The 14696-nt window shown below is 40.1% G+C and overlaps 1 protein-coding gene across 3 annotated transcripts in view; it reads left to right on the top strand.

Moving 5' to 3' along the window:
* Window positions 1-14696, top strand: part of Pik3c2g (phosphatidylinositol-4-phosphate 3-kinase catalytic subunit type 2 gamma) — a 295422-nt gene that overhangs the window by 67401 nt on the left and 213325 nt on the right. For 2 of the 3 annotated variants that reach the window (XM_032907317.1, XM_032907318.1), the window contains 2 exons: window positions 5033-5155; window positions 11520-11651. In XM_032907317.1, coding sequence (XP_032763208.1) covers window positions 5033-5155; window positions 11520-11651 — 255 coding nt within the window. The remainder of the gene's footprint in view (window positions 1-5032; window positions 5156-11519; window positions 11652-14696) is intronic. The other variant, XM_032907319.1, reaches the window with a different exon arrangement.

Raw genomic sequence — 14696 nt, 5'->3', positions numbered from 1 at the left:
ATGTCAAAGGATGACAGAAATACTGGGAATTATTCTATCGATGTGCCTCTCTCGGGAACTGAGGGATCAGTGAGTTAAAAGGAGAAGAAGATAGAATAAATGCCAATGCAGGTAACACACTTCAAGTAAGAAATATATTATATGCCACAGAATAAAAACTTGGGAATGCAAGTTATGGTCAAGCATACATAGAACTTTCATTTTAAGTGACCAAAAGCTAAACTGAAAAACAAGTCTAAAGGTTGAGACAACCTTCACAAAATAGCTCCCACACTTATTTAATCTGCAGTACGATTAAATAAAAACAAACAACCGTGTGTGTGTGTGTGTGTGTGTGTGTGTGTGTGTGTGTGTGTGTGTTTGTAATTTGAGTAACTTGTCACATTCATGAGTCGAGGAATTTTCCCTCCCAGGGAGAATTTGAGTCCTGGGAGGTTTTTCCATTCATCCACTGCTGGGTTTGGAAAAAAATACAGACATGAATTTGGGCCAATTCAAACTCTTGTCTTTCCGATTCACTGCAGAATTATGTTAGACCTTCAAATAAAAACCAACACCAGAGCTCGTCAAGCTAGTCGATAAAATAGAAAGAAAGGAACTCTTCCAAATCCATTTCACAAGGGCAGTAAAACCCTAATACTAAAACTGCAGTCGACAGCAGCAAAATAATAAAGACTGGGGCAGGAATTAGAGGACTAGAATCTGAAAGAATAACACATGGAACTATGTGTGCTGTCTCTGTGAAAAGATTAACCAAATTGATATTCCCAGCCAAACCAAAAGAAAAACAATTAATTAATAATTAACCAGAGATGAAAAGGAACTTTTTTGAGTAAACCTCCTTGAAACTGAGAAGATCATTAGGGAGTACTTTGAAAGCTTGTATCCCAAACATTGGGAAACTTGGAAGAATTATACACATTTTTTACACATTTTTAAATATATATGACCGGCCAAAACTCAAGCCAGAGAACATAGGCAATTTTCCAGACCCATGGCCAGCAATGCAATGGAAGCAATAAGAAGTCTCTTCCTAAATTGGAGTTCTGAAACACAGAGATTCGCCAATGAATTCAACCAAATATTGAAGAAAGACTTAGTATCAACCCTTGTCCAATTGTTCCATAAAAGAAAAATGGAAGGGACTAACATGAAGTCAGCACCACCCAGGTACCCATGTGACTTAAACACACAGCGCAAAATCAAAACTCCAAGCCAAATGTCCTGTTGACTGAAAATGGAATTTTTTTTCCCATCAAATGACCTGCAAACAGAATTCAAGATCACTTTGATGGATCAAAGCCAAAACTTAACAAATTCAACATGAAGAGACTTAATGGTAGAAATCACCTTACTGAGATACGCAGAAAGGCATTTGACAGAGAGCAAGCAATATGCCTTCATGATAAAAGTATGAATAGATAAAGCATTCCTCAATTAACAAAGGCTCTCTACTACAAATCTAAAGTAACATCGTACTAAATGGGGAAAACCTGCAGTCAGAATAAGAGTGCTTATTCTCTATACTCTTATTTAATATATAGTTTGAGGTCTTAGCCCAAACAATAAAATAAGGATATAAAACAGGATTGGAAAATAGGGAAGGAAAAAATATCTCTATTTGCAAATAACATGTGTCATGGTTTTATACATAAAATACTCTATGGACTCAATCAGAAAACTTTTAAACCTAATAAATATAATATTTTCTGTAAACTTATGGGTTAAAATACAAAAATCAGAAACCTTTTATACATAACAGTGGTGAATTGCTGAGAAAAGTAGGAAAAATATTCTATTCAAAGAAGCTTTTAAAAAAGGTAACTAGAAATAAACTATGATTAATGAGGTGAAAACTTTAAAATATTTTTTAAATGAAGAAGTCACTAGACAGAAATTCTGTGTTTCGAGATTGGCAGAATCAATATTGTGAAAACAATTGGTACCAAAAGTAATCTATAGGTTCACTGCAATTCTTTTCATAATTCTAATGCCATTCTTCACAGAACTAGAAAGAAATGCCCTACATTTCAGATGAAAATACAAAGGGGAAGCCATAATTGTACTATACAGAAAGAACAGTACCATGGATTTCACAAAACATGACCTCAAACTAGGCAAAAGGGCCACAGTGACAATGATAACATGTCTCAGGCACAAATAAGATGTGCAACTAATGCTGCAGAACAGGAAATGCAGAAACTAACAATCCTACACAGATGCCCACATCTGATGCTTGACAAAAAAGTCACATCTATTTACTGATGAGGGAGAGAGAGGGAGGGGGGAGGCAGGAGAAGGAAGGAAGGAAGGAAAGAAGGAAGAAAGGAAGGAAGGAAGGAAGGATAGTCAACAAATGGAGCTGCCAAAACTGAGTTAGATCAATATTCCTCACCTGCACATGGAGGGCAGTCGAAGCCCTAGACATGAAGGGAAACAGAGGAATGGTGGAAGTAAACACACACAGAGGAAGGACATTGAGGTGAATGAGAGGATGTTCTATTAGAACAAAGCAGACATAAAGTATTACTTTGTATCCTAATAGATACAATTGAATGGCGACTGTGTACCATTTGCCTTTCGGAACATAAATGGAAACATACAATTTGAAGTCAATGACTTATTTCAAAGACCCATCAACACAGATGAGGTGATCGCATTCCAGGGATTCAGCGTTGTTTCAACAAACACAAATAGACAAAGGTTCTAAGGTTAAATGGGGTTAGGGACCAAAATCACATGATCATCTTAACTGATGGAGAGAAACCAAATTAAAAATTAAAAACCTTTAATAATAAAAGCTTCATAAAAGCTAAGAATCGTCATGCCTTAACATAATAAATACTATAGACAGAAAACCGATTGGCAACCTCATTCTAAATGGGGAAAATCTAAAACTACTCCCTCCAAAGTCAGGAATGAAGCAAAGATATATACTCTTAGCACTTACAAAGTGATTTCGGGATCATAACCGGAGAAATGATGCAAAACAAAAAACACAAAACAGAATCCAATTAGGAAAATTATCAAATTTTCTGTTTGCATGAAACAGGAGCTTGCACTTAAAAGGACAGTAATGGGGGTTGGGGATTTAGCTCAGTGGTAGAGCGCTTGCCTAGCAAGTGCAAGGCCCTGGGTTCGGTCCCCAGCTCGGAAAAAAAAGAAAAAAGAAAAAAAAAAAAGGGGGCAGTAATGGGAACTTCAATCTGACCATAAACAGGGGGGAAACTCAGAGAGCAGGATATTTTACTACATGCCATTCCTAATATCATTACGACAGAAACAGTAGGAAAAAATAAGAAACAAACCAAACAAAAAATTTCTAATTCCTGCAACAACCTAAGCAAATGTGTGAAAGAACTCTCCAGACAAAGTCATTCACACCGAGAAATACAATGAAGAGAGCCCTGGAACAGGAAAGGCTCTCCTAAGTCCGAAGTCTGGCTAGGTGAGTTCTGAAGGAAATTGGCCATCATTCCAAAAGCTGCCTACAGAGCCAATCTCCTCCCTACTCTCAAAGGCATTCTTCCCAGTAACAAAAAAGAAAATCTCTAAGTTGACAGAGAAAAGTGGAATGCACAGGAAACAGTGGTGAGTGTCTCTGGCCTTCACCTCAAGGAAGTGCATATCAAAGCCACTGAAATTCTGTGTCACCCAAGTCAGAGCTGCCACCAAGCAATGTAGCAACAGCCATAGGAGGGATATGGGGAAATGGTCAGCTTTGGGCCCTGCGGGTGGGAATGCAGGTTAGCACAGGGGAGCTGGAACTCACTTTGGAGATTCCCCGAAGAAGCACAAATGTACTACTGTGAACTTCTACTAGCCCCCAAAGAACCTACTGTGTGGTCATACACACATCCTTGTCAAGGTGGCTCTACCCACCACAGCCAAGTTATGGAATCAGCTAAACGTCCAACTACACAAACAGAGACAGAACATTCTACTTAAATACAGCAGAGTATCGTTGCACAGTGAATGAGAACAAAATCATGTCCCTTGCAAGGAAAAAGAGCAAAGCTGGAGACCAGGTGCAGCAAACTCAGTCCAGACTTAGAAGGATAAGAATCATATGTTTAATATCAAATGTAGAGTGTAGCAGGAAAATTGGGTCATGGGAACATAAAAGGGAGGTTATTATGAAAAAAAAAAAACGGTCAAAAGAAAGAAAGGTGGATGAATAAAGGTAGTGGGATTCCGAGTGTAGTTAAAATAAAAACATTTTATTATATGCACGCATGAACATATCACAAAGAAACAGTTATTTTGTACAGTAAATGTAAACTTATGGAAATAATTATGTTTTCAAAAAGGTTTCTATATCAGTTGGTGCCTGTAGTCCATAAGTTGAACAGCTGAGACTAGAAGACCACATCAGACTACAGAGCAAATTTCAGGCTACCCTAGACTATGGAGAGAAAAATAGGGGCATGGAGCACCACACAAAACACAAGAAGTGACCTTGTTCTTTGTTCTCAGAGGCCCTGACTCTCTACCTTCCCCATCAGCATTTAAATGCACAGAAGAGTATCATCAGTCCTGTGTCCGTGTCTTCTGAGATGCATTTTTTCCATCGCACTTGAGGGGACATCCAAGTGATGTGTGTGAGACACCCCTGCCCAACAGACACACACACACACACACACACACACACACACACACACACACACACACACACACACACACGGCAGGTAAGCAAGGGATGAACCTTGTGAATTTCCATGGTTGCTTTGATGTAACTGCTCTTGACATCTGGGTATAGAACCCTTGCAGTCCAGGTTTCTGGATTTCTCAGAGGGAACGGGCCATTGTGTTGTTGAGCTGGTGTCTCCATAGACACAGGAAAGTTATGGGGCTGCCTAGCTGTAGTCTCCCTGACATACCCAACATAAATTTTCATAGCAACTTTTTAAAGCACATTTTGCACAAACAAATATATTTTTATTGTTTGGCTTGGACAATAACAATAATTGACCCTTTTAGGAAGCTGTTTTCTTTCATGCGTTGAGCTTATTGGATCAATGTTTCCTTTCAGCTACAAAGCATTTTCGTTTTCCTGCTGGCTCACATATGCTGGGAAGAAGCTGTGCCAAGTGAAAAGCTGCAGATCCCTGCCAGTCACAAAGTCATTCTCTTTTTCGGTGAACTGGAATGAAATGTAAGTTTAACCTCAATACTGGCTGTACTGACTAGCTAAGAAAAGATGGTCCTTATTTCATTTTAAACGAATCTGTGTGTGTGTGTGTGTGTGTGTGTGTGTGTGTGTGTGTGTGTGTGTGTGTGGTGTGTGTGTGTGGTGTGGTGTGTGTGTGTGTGTGTGTGTGTGTGTGTGTGTGTGTGTGTGTGTGTGTGTGTGTGTGTGTGTGTGTGTGTGTGTGTGTGTGTGTGGTGTGTGTGGTGTGTGTGGTGTGTGGTGTGTGTGGTGTGTGGTGTGTGTGTGTGTGTGTGTGTGTGTGTGTGTGTGTGTGTGGTGTGTGTGTGGTGTGTGTGTGTGTGTGTGTGTGTGTGGTGTGTGTGTGTGTGTGTGTGGTGTGTGTGTGGTGTGTGTGGTGTGTGTGTGTGTGTGTGTGTGTGGAAACAGAGTAACAGAGACAGAGACACACAGACAGACAACAGATACACACAAAGAGAAAGAGACAGAGGAAAAGAGAGAGGGAGTCAGGGAGAGAGAGGGAAAGAGGAGGTGGTGGTGAAGGAAGAGGAAGAGGAGGAAAAGGGGAAGGAGGGAGAGGAGGAGGAAGAAGAGAAGAGGAGGAAGAGGAAGAAGAAGGGAGGAAGAGGATGGATGAGGAAGAGGGAGGAGGAGGAGGAGGAAGAGGAGGAGGAGAGAAGAGGAGGAGGAAGAGGGAGGAGGAGGAAGAGGAGTGTTTGGAGCCAGCCAACTGATTCGATGGTGAGATGAGCACAAAGTATCAGTGGAAAACAGACTGTTCCTTCAACAGATTAAAGTCCATTGAAAACTCTAGACAGCTGTCTCATCCTCCGTATGACTGAATTGAGGAGCAGGGAGAATTATAAATACAAGAGACACTGTTGTTCATTCACAGACTGGGGATAAGGGATACTCTAAACTTTAACCATGTTGATTTCAGCTAAGAAAAATAAAATCATCTGATTATACATGGTCTCTCGTTCCTCATGTAAACCAGTTGCATCTTTATCTAATAATCAATGAGGGTAGGGAATAAGTACCTAGAATGTATCACTAATTAAAGGGAAAGGCTGCAGTTTTGTCCTCTAGTGGTCTTTAATCAAAGCCCCAGATCTTTGTCCAAAGGGATTCATTTATTTTTTATTCTATGTGTATAATTGCTTGACTTGACGTCTGTGTATCTTGTGTATACAGTGCTCGTGGAAGCTCTGAGAGGGCACTGGATCCCCTCAGGTGGCTGCAAAATGCTCATAACTGCTGAGTCATCTCTCCAGCCTCTTAGCTGCCTTCATGACACTATCCCCTTGTACCCTTCCCTTGCCACCCCCAACACAAGTCGTCTTCTTACTCAAACTCTTGGCATTACCAACCCATTCATAGCACTGGCAACTTTCCTGAAGTTTCTTTCTCCGCTCTGGATGCTGTCCAATTTCCACGTGGTCTCTCGTGTTCCTCTGAGATCTGCATTCTCAACCTGCCAAGTAGAAGCATATGCCTGCTCATTGTCTGTCAAGCTCTCCGAAGGCCTAGCTTTGGAAGACAATTTGGTTCTCAGTATTTATCATTGAAGAGCATACGTGAGAGCTTCTACGAGTCCAAGGATGTGATGAAGCGATGGCTTTCAACCTTCCTAATGCTAGGACCCTTTAATATCTTTAATACCATTCTTTATGTTGTGGAGATCCCCATCATAAAATTATTTTTATTGTCATTTTATAACTGTGATTTTGCTACTGTTGTAACTTGTAACATAAATATCTGATATTTCTGATGGTCTCTGGAGACCTCCGTGAAATGTTCATTTGATCCCTGTAGCTGATATTTGCTGCTTTTTGGCTTCTTCTCTCTTGCACCCTTCTCTATACTTCTTCTTCCAACCATTCAATTCCCTAACACTAGATAGGAGAGGAAAAGGGATAGAGAGGAAAGGAGAGAGATCCCTAAATAAAGTCAAGGATCAGAAAGGGGGCAACATTATTGTTAGACTACTTTCTGATGTTTGGGGACATCAAGTTCCTTGGGTCAAGTTTGATCATCACCATTAGGATATCCAGTTTCTCCTTGTTGTTTCTTCTTTGCACATGACTACTTAACAAATCATGACCAACCACAACCAACCACAACCAACAACAGCCAACCACAACCAACCACAACCAACCACAACCAACTACAACCAACTACAACCAACAACAGCCAACAGAACCAACAACCCAGCCCACCACTCAGGGCCCTGGCATTTATATACCCTCTTAAAAGTGCCTAGAAATCCAAATGTCACACAGTCACCAAAACCATCTCTAGCTGTCAAAATCACACTCCTGCTAGAGCACAAGGCAAATCATAGTCAGCTGCTGTGAGGCAGGCCCCATATCCCCACACCTAGGACTAAAACAAACAAACATATTCTTATATTTCTATGCTTTCTAAAGAAGCTAAAACTCCAAAATTGTCCCTACAGATTCCCAAAGTCAATGGTGACTGTGTCCTGAAATAGGGTGTGCAACCCTCCATTACCTCATACAACAGGATCCTTCCCACTCCCACAAATTCAAATTACTCATTAATTAATTAAATTGTACATTCACCGGGTCCTCTTACTCATTTAAGGGCCTTAGTTCTTTTTTCCAAAGGTGCAATTTCCATTATCTCACAAGTTTTAAAATATGGAATCATTTCTACTCGTAAAGCCCTTCAGTGAGTTTCCAATTTGTTTGGACAGAAATCTGAACCATTCAGTGTAGAGCACTGGCTCTCTGTGCCTTCACTTCTAGCACTAACCCCAGCCCCTGCCTCTCCACCTTGCCATGCTCTCAATCTTCTACTTACCTTACCAAGTGTGGAGATCTCACTTTGCTAGAGGTTCTTTGGGGTCAGAAACGCCCTGCTTTGCTCTACCCACCTGCACACATCCTATAATATCCTTTTAACTGATATAGTTTTTGTGTTTATTATTTATCTTCTAAAAGAGCATAGTGCAGACTAAAAGTCCAGTGAGGGTTATTAGTGAATTGGTGATTTTTGTGTAACCAAGGAGTCCTTTAAAATGTTGGTAACTATCTTAATTGCTGAAACCATTATTCTAATTCAACTAAAAAGTACCTGTGATTATTTCCAAAAGTCAAATTGGCTTTCACCTCAAGAGAGCAAAATCCAATTGTAAAGATAGCTTCATAAAGAAATGAGGAACTTATTAATATTTTTACAAAAGTATTGATACATGTTTACTTTCTCAAACCTGCTCTCGATATTTTTCTATGAAAGATCATTGCATTCTCCCTGGAGAGTTGGACATTTCAACGTAGAATAGGCTTTTGTTTTACTTCTATTAAGCCCATTTATAGTCCATCTTGCTAGATGCCTGTAACAGTATCATATATTTTATTAGCATTCGCTACATTGAAATTGAAAGTGCATCTCATAGCTAGCCTACAATGCTACTCTGATTTTGGAAAAAAAAGTATTTGATGTAGGTGAAAAAAATAAAAATTAGTTTTTACTTTCTAAATGGTTTGTTTTTACATGTATGTATGTATGTATGTATGTATGCATGTATGTATGTATGTGTGGTTTGGTATGAGACTGTACCATGTGTGTGAGGGTGCTCTTGGAGGCCAGAAAAGGACATCAGATCCCCGCCCCCAGAGCTGGAGGTGCAGGGACTTGTGAGTCACCTGGCACGACTGCTACAGATTGGGTTCTGATCCCCTGGAAGAATAGAAAGTGCTCCTCACTCCTGAGTCAACTCCTTAGCCCTATTGGACTATTCAATAAAGTTTGTTTCTTTCTTCCACTAAAGTGTTCCGTTCTTTTTGTTTTCAAGTAGTCGTGGAGAAGTTTAAAAACAGAAACAATTCTCCAGTGAACGCGAGTCCATATATATTCAGAAGATGAACAGGGCTCTGTTTAGAATGCATGGACTCTCTCCTAGAATTGATTTTTATGAAAGTGAATGGATGGAGATTGCCAGCCACCATCCACTGTGATGTCTCTGTTTTTATCATTCTTAACGTGAAAAGCTCAAGGCACATAGGAACGAGCCAGCTTGTCTTAAAAAAAATAACAGGACCTTGTAGGTTATGTGAAAAATGGAGTAAGATTATTGCTTCCATCAGAGAACAGGAAAATGGAAACGCAGTATAGAGTCAATTATAGATAAAGGAGCATTCAAGAAATTACCGTACCTTCTGCATTACCGTCATTTTATGTCATTTCAGAGATTCTTTTAAGCCCAGAAAGATTGGAGCGAATGTGGAAACTATGAAATAACATCAGTGAAAAATACTTAGACACCAAAATATGCAATGGTTTAATAAATGTGAACTTTCCCGTCTTTAAAAGTAGATTCCCATCACTGTTGTCTTTCCTCCCATCAGTCTCCCCCGACTTTTCACTCAAATTGCATGTTCATAACCACCACGACCAACTTCTCAACACATAAACGCTCCTGTCCCCAAGGACGATTCATCCTCCCTACATTCAGCTTATTCGCTGAAGTCTGACAGTCATTATTAACTTAGTGTACGATATCATACACTAAGAATACATTCTTCCCCGTTTCCTGTCAGGTAAATTATCTGCTATATTACAGTGTAGAAACCAGAACTCACCATCAGTTTCTTGCTGTCCTTTTCTACTCTTATGATTTCAGTTAAATCTGGTTCTAAGACCTCATCTGGATTCGTTCCTAGGAGTCACTCTGTTCTCATCCCTAGGAGCTTTTTTTACATACATGTGCTGCAATTAAATATAATTGGGTGGTGTCAGTCAATCTTGGGTCTATTTCCCCATAGTATACTACTACTCTCCCTACTCTATCTAAAGGACGTTAAAGAAAAATCCCTGCTCTTCCTGAACAGGGATACACTATTCTTCAGAGCCTGCAAACTCAATAGAGCACCCACCTCTATCCAGTTCTCAAATACGCTCTTTGCCAGATGAATGGAGCTTCATCAGTCTTGAACCTCATTCCTTCCCCTAAACCCAATGCAATCCAGGATCTGAGCTCAGAGCATCTCACCTGCAACATACCAAGCAGGAATTCATGTTTGTGCTTCTCTGATCATCTCTCCAATTTCTGGGTCCCAGCTCTCTCCAAATTTAAAGTCATTGATAACTCTTTATTCTTTCATCTCCTTCTCTGAGAATTCTCTTTTGCCATTGGGGGGAAAGGTCAAATTTCTAAGATTGGTACTTGACATTCCCAAGAATGAAGGAGTCCATATTCTTCTAATTGTACCATCGTCTGCTTCTTTCAGCTTGACTTCATCTTTTATAGCAGCCACTGCGAATGACTCACCATCTCTCAGGCAGAACTGCTCTTTTCCCTCATATATTTCCAAGTCTAGGGCTGTATGACTTTTCCTGGAGAGATGTGACAGATATGTGTGCACCCAGATATGTAAGGATGCCATACCAAAACACAACTCTACAGAAATCTAGTTGGTGAGCTAAAGAGCTTATCCTGCTAGTATTAGGAGCACAGATAACTCAACAGGAGACTACTGTAAAGCCCACTCCAGCACTGAATGATGACAGAATGAAAGAGAAAATGCTGCATTTCTTGGGCTCTCTGCTCCAGAAGCAGATAGCTCTCTGAGCAGAGTGCATCCTCTCTCAGCAACTGCTTTTGGCTTGTAACCTTGTGGAAGGACCTTATGACTCTCATGACTTTTGCTTGAACTTAAAACTCCCCGAGTTTCCTAAGCATGATTGCATTAGCTTCCTGAGCCTTAATGAGCCTCTCTTCTCCCCCATGAGAGATTGTTCAAATCCACAAGAACCCTCTTCACTTTCCCACACTGGGTATTATGTACTTTTCCCCTTGAAATAGTTTTTCTGAAACTCCATTACATCACAACCCAGCCTGAAACACTCTTTAAGACATGTTCCTTGGGCTGGCAAAATGACTGAACGGTTAAGGGGTGGAGGGGGTGGCTTTCTACCAGTTCTGATAACTTGAGTTTCATCCAAAGAACCCATGTGGTAGGAGGAGAGGACTCTAGCAAGTTACTCTCTAACTTCACAAAGAAGCCATGCCACCCTTACCACCCCCCCAACACACACACACACACACACACACACACACTTCTAGTTATTTCCTACCTACTACCTATGATGAAGTTAACCAGCCTTTGCCATGTGTTCACAATAATGTAATAGTGTGAGTCAGGTTATTCTATTGCTAAGTCCCTCTACACGTCAACGTTAGAAAGAGTAAAATTCTCACTCGTTGAGTATATGACCTTGTATTTGTCATTAAAGTTTTCAAGGGGACATCTCCATTCAAATACTCAGATATTTTTCTCAAATAATTACAAGAAAATGTTGGGGAAAATCATGGATATTGTTTGATCCTTTCTTTGCTTTTCAGAATCAACTTTCCTCTTGAGATAAAGTCACTTCCAAGAGAATCCATGCTCATTATAAAGCTGTTTGGGATTGACAGTGCCACCCACAGTGCAAATCTGCTGGCCTGGACCTGCCTTCCACTGTTTCCAAAAGAGTAAGTACATCACCTGTGATTGACGGAGCTCCTGTTCCAATCCAACCTTCCGGGAACCGAATGTTCTTCAGGTTATAGCATAATGAGAAAATCAAGAGGACATTTTACACTAAAATGAGGGAGAGCAATAGAAATCATGAGTATTGAAATCAGAACAGAGGAGTCAGAAATGGAGGACTGGCTGTAGAGTCAGACCATATGCTCTGCTCAATAGCGAGGTCATTTACAATGGAGAGATGCTAGAGCGTGCTTCTTGGGCTGTCAAAATGGTTGGCAAGACCAGCCTCAATGACTTGTTCTTTGTTAAACAGCCACCTTCTCGGAAATTACTATTTCAAAACGAATATATTGTCGTTTAGAAAAGAAGTCATAAAATTCTGACTAAAGTAAAATCATAAAACATGTCAATTTTGCTAGTATTATTGCTAAAAACAAAACAAAAACACTCAGCAGCTCCTAAAGGTGCACATAGGAGTGAGTGCAGAAATCTCTCTAAACCAGAAGACTTTGAAAGAAATCAACTGTTTATTCAACCTGTACTTTTTGAGAATCATTCATGCTTAGAACTTATTGCCTGTGCTTTGAAGGGAAAATATTTCCAGAACCATCAGTGTATTTAAAAAAAAACACGGAAAGTCCTGCTTTAGGATCAGATGATAAAATCTGAGAGCTTCAAAAGACAGAACTTGAGTTATTATGCTATTATTATTATAAGACATGTTTCTACACATGTCGCCTCAGAAAAACATAGTGTTCTGGAAGTATTTAAGATAATACTTTTCAGTTTTCGTTTCCAACAACCAGACACTATAGAGAAGTTTTATCAAACACGCCAGATCAAATTTTAAAAATTCATTGGCTTATTTCTGATTTGGACCATGTGTGTTCATCTGCTTGCATATGTGTGTGTGTGTGTGTGTGTGTGTGTGTGTGTTGTATGTATGTGCCTATGTGTGTATGTGTATATATGTGCATCTTTCTTTGTTTACATATACATTTATGTGTCCTGTATATAGGTATGTTCGTCTTTGTCCTATGTCCCGCATATCTGTTTCTATGTATGTACGTGTCTGTTGCTTGGTTTGGATTAATGCATCTCCATGTATATGTTGAGGACAGGGGGATGTATTCATCTCTGTAAAGTCTACCATCTTCCACAAAATATAAATAGGCAATCAATTGATGTTTTTAACAAAATGGAAAAAAAATCAATCTTTGTAGACGTATTTTAAAAGCCCACGGAAACACAGGTTAGACCTAGTAGGGATGTGTGCTGCTGTTAGCAGACATTTCAAACATTTGACTTGAGTGCTAAGGGCATCCATGACTTTCTCCCTAAGAGCAGTCGCATGGCTCTCATTCCAGTTGCAACTGCAGTATTTTAGATCTAACATTCTTGTAAAGTCATATTTTCTGCTATTAACCGGAAAAAGCACTCCATGCATTTGGTCCTCTTCACCGGCCTGCTATAGATAGGGATGTCAGTGTAAATGCTGGGTCCGTGCCAGCATGCATCACTTACATGCATGGGATGGTCTTCCAGTGTGGAAGTCTGTGGGAGGCCATTATCTGGAGCAGATCCACAGTGACGATTTCTCAAGGAAATGTATGTAAAGCAATAATTAGGCACCAGAAAGCACAATAGACTTCTATGGTTGTTTCAACAAACATTTGGAAATATATTCCCAACAGACTGTTTTGCATCAAAACCAGAAAATTCTCCATCTCTCCTGGGATGAACAGTCAAAAGAAATCAAGATTGTTCTAAGATATCAAAAATCCATCAGGTTCAGCTATTGAGACACAGCTACAAATTCCATTTTTCTCCTTACCACAATTCGCAGAGACTCTCACTCTATTTATTTGTCATAGATATTTCCAGAACACTGAAAAGTAGCATCTTGCTTTCATTTCCACTCGCCGGATGACCCTTGCCCATAAACATCCGATATTGAATCTTTTATTATAGTTTGAATTGCCCCTCGCCAGCTGTGAGCCATTGTAATGACCACTTATATAGATGCAGTCTCCAGCATGGACATGACCTCAGAATGGCTTCCTGGAGGCAGTCTGCCTCTCCGGAGCCTCCGCAGTGGGCTTTTGAAAGAGCAATGGTAATTAAGCTCAGATATACCTAAGAGGGATGTATTAGAGGATATCCACACACAAAAATAAGCATAGACATTTGCAAGCATCAAAAACACTCACCTTCAGGTCTATAGAGAAAAATATCTCAAATCCAAAGGAAAGATTTAGTGAGCAAAATCACATAACCTACTTTTGGAGACAAGATTGTCCTTGTATCTATATTCACAGTGCTTACCCTACTTCAACAAGGAAGGGTTTTCTGTCCACAATCATGTCAGGGAGCTCCTTTCCCAACTTAAGAACACAGATAAACGGTGCACTTGTGACTTAGCATCTTTACTGTGGAAATCCCTTCATCACAGAGATTCCTTCCATTAACTGAAAGACAGACCCTCCTTGAATGTTACAATATAAACCAAGATCCCTACCACTCCCCAGAGATTCTTATTCAGTTCTTTTCAAGAGGGACAGCATTTTGAAGACTCCTGGGGTGAGTTAAAGTCTTGAGAAATAAGAATAATTTGCAGAATTTCAAACATGACCCAAGATAGGTCTTAATCTCCAGCCAATTTGATTTCTTGGGGGGGGGTTGCCCAACTTGTTAATATTGACCATGTCATGACATCTCTGCCTCAGAATCAAATAGTAAACAGCAGTTGCACTGTTTAAATTCATTGGTTTTCTTATGACCCACAAAAGGCCTTCCATTCCATTGCCCTGCTTGAGAACGGAAGGCTCTGTGGAAAGGTGGTCTGATGTCAGACATCAATCCACTTAAAAGTAGAACAAAAGCCAGAATTCAGGCCTGAGTTCCCACCTTGGTTTCTCTGTTTTCAATTTCCTGCTTTGAGATGCCACATCCTATAACATGAACATACATAAAAATGTTACCACCCTACACAGGCTTTGGCCTCAACATCCCAGCAGCTCTCCATTTTGAAATGCATGAGCCTCACT

The sequence above is a fragment of the Rattus rattus genome, chromosome 6, assembly GCF_011064425.1.
Source record: "Rattus rattus isolate New Zealand chromosome 6, Rrattus_CSIRO_v1, whole genome shotgun sequence".
In the NCBI taxonomy this organism is placed as follows: Eukaryota; Metazoa; Chordata; class Mammalia; order Rodentia; family Muridae; genus Rattus; species Rattus rattus.
The sequence above is the reverse complement of the archived record's forward strand: the minus strand, read 5'-3'. Positions and strand labels throughout refer to the sequence as shown.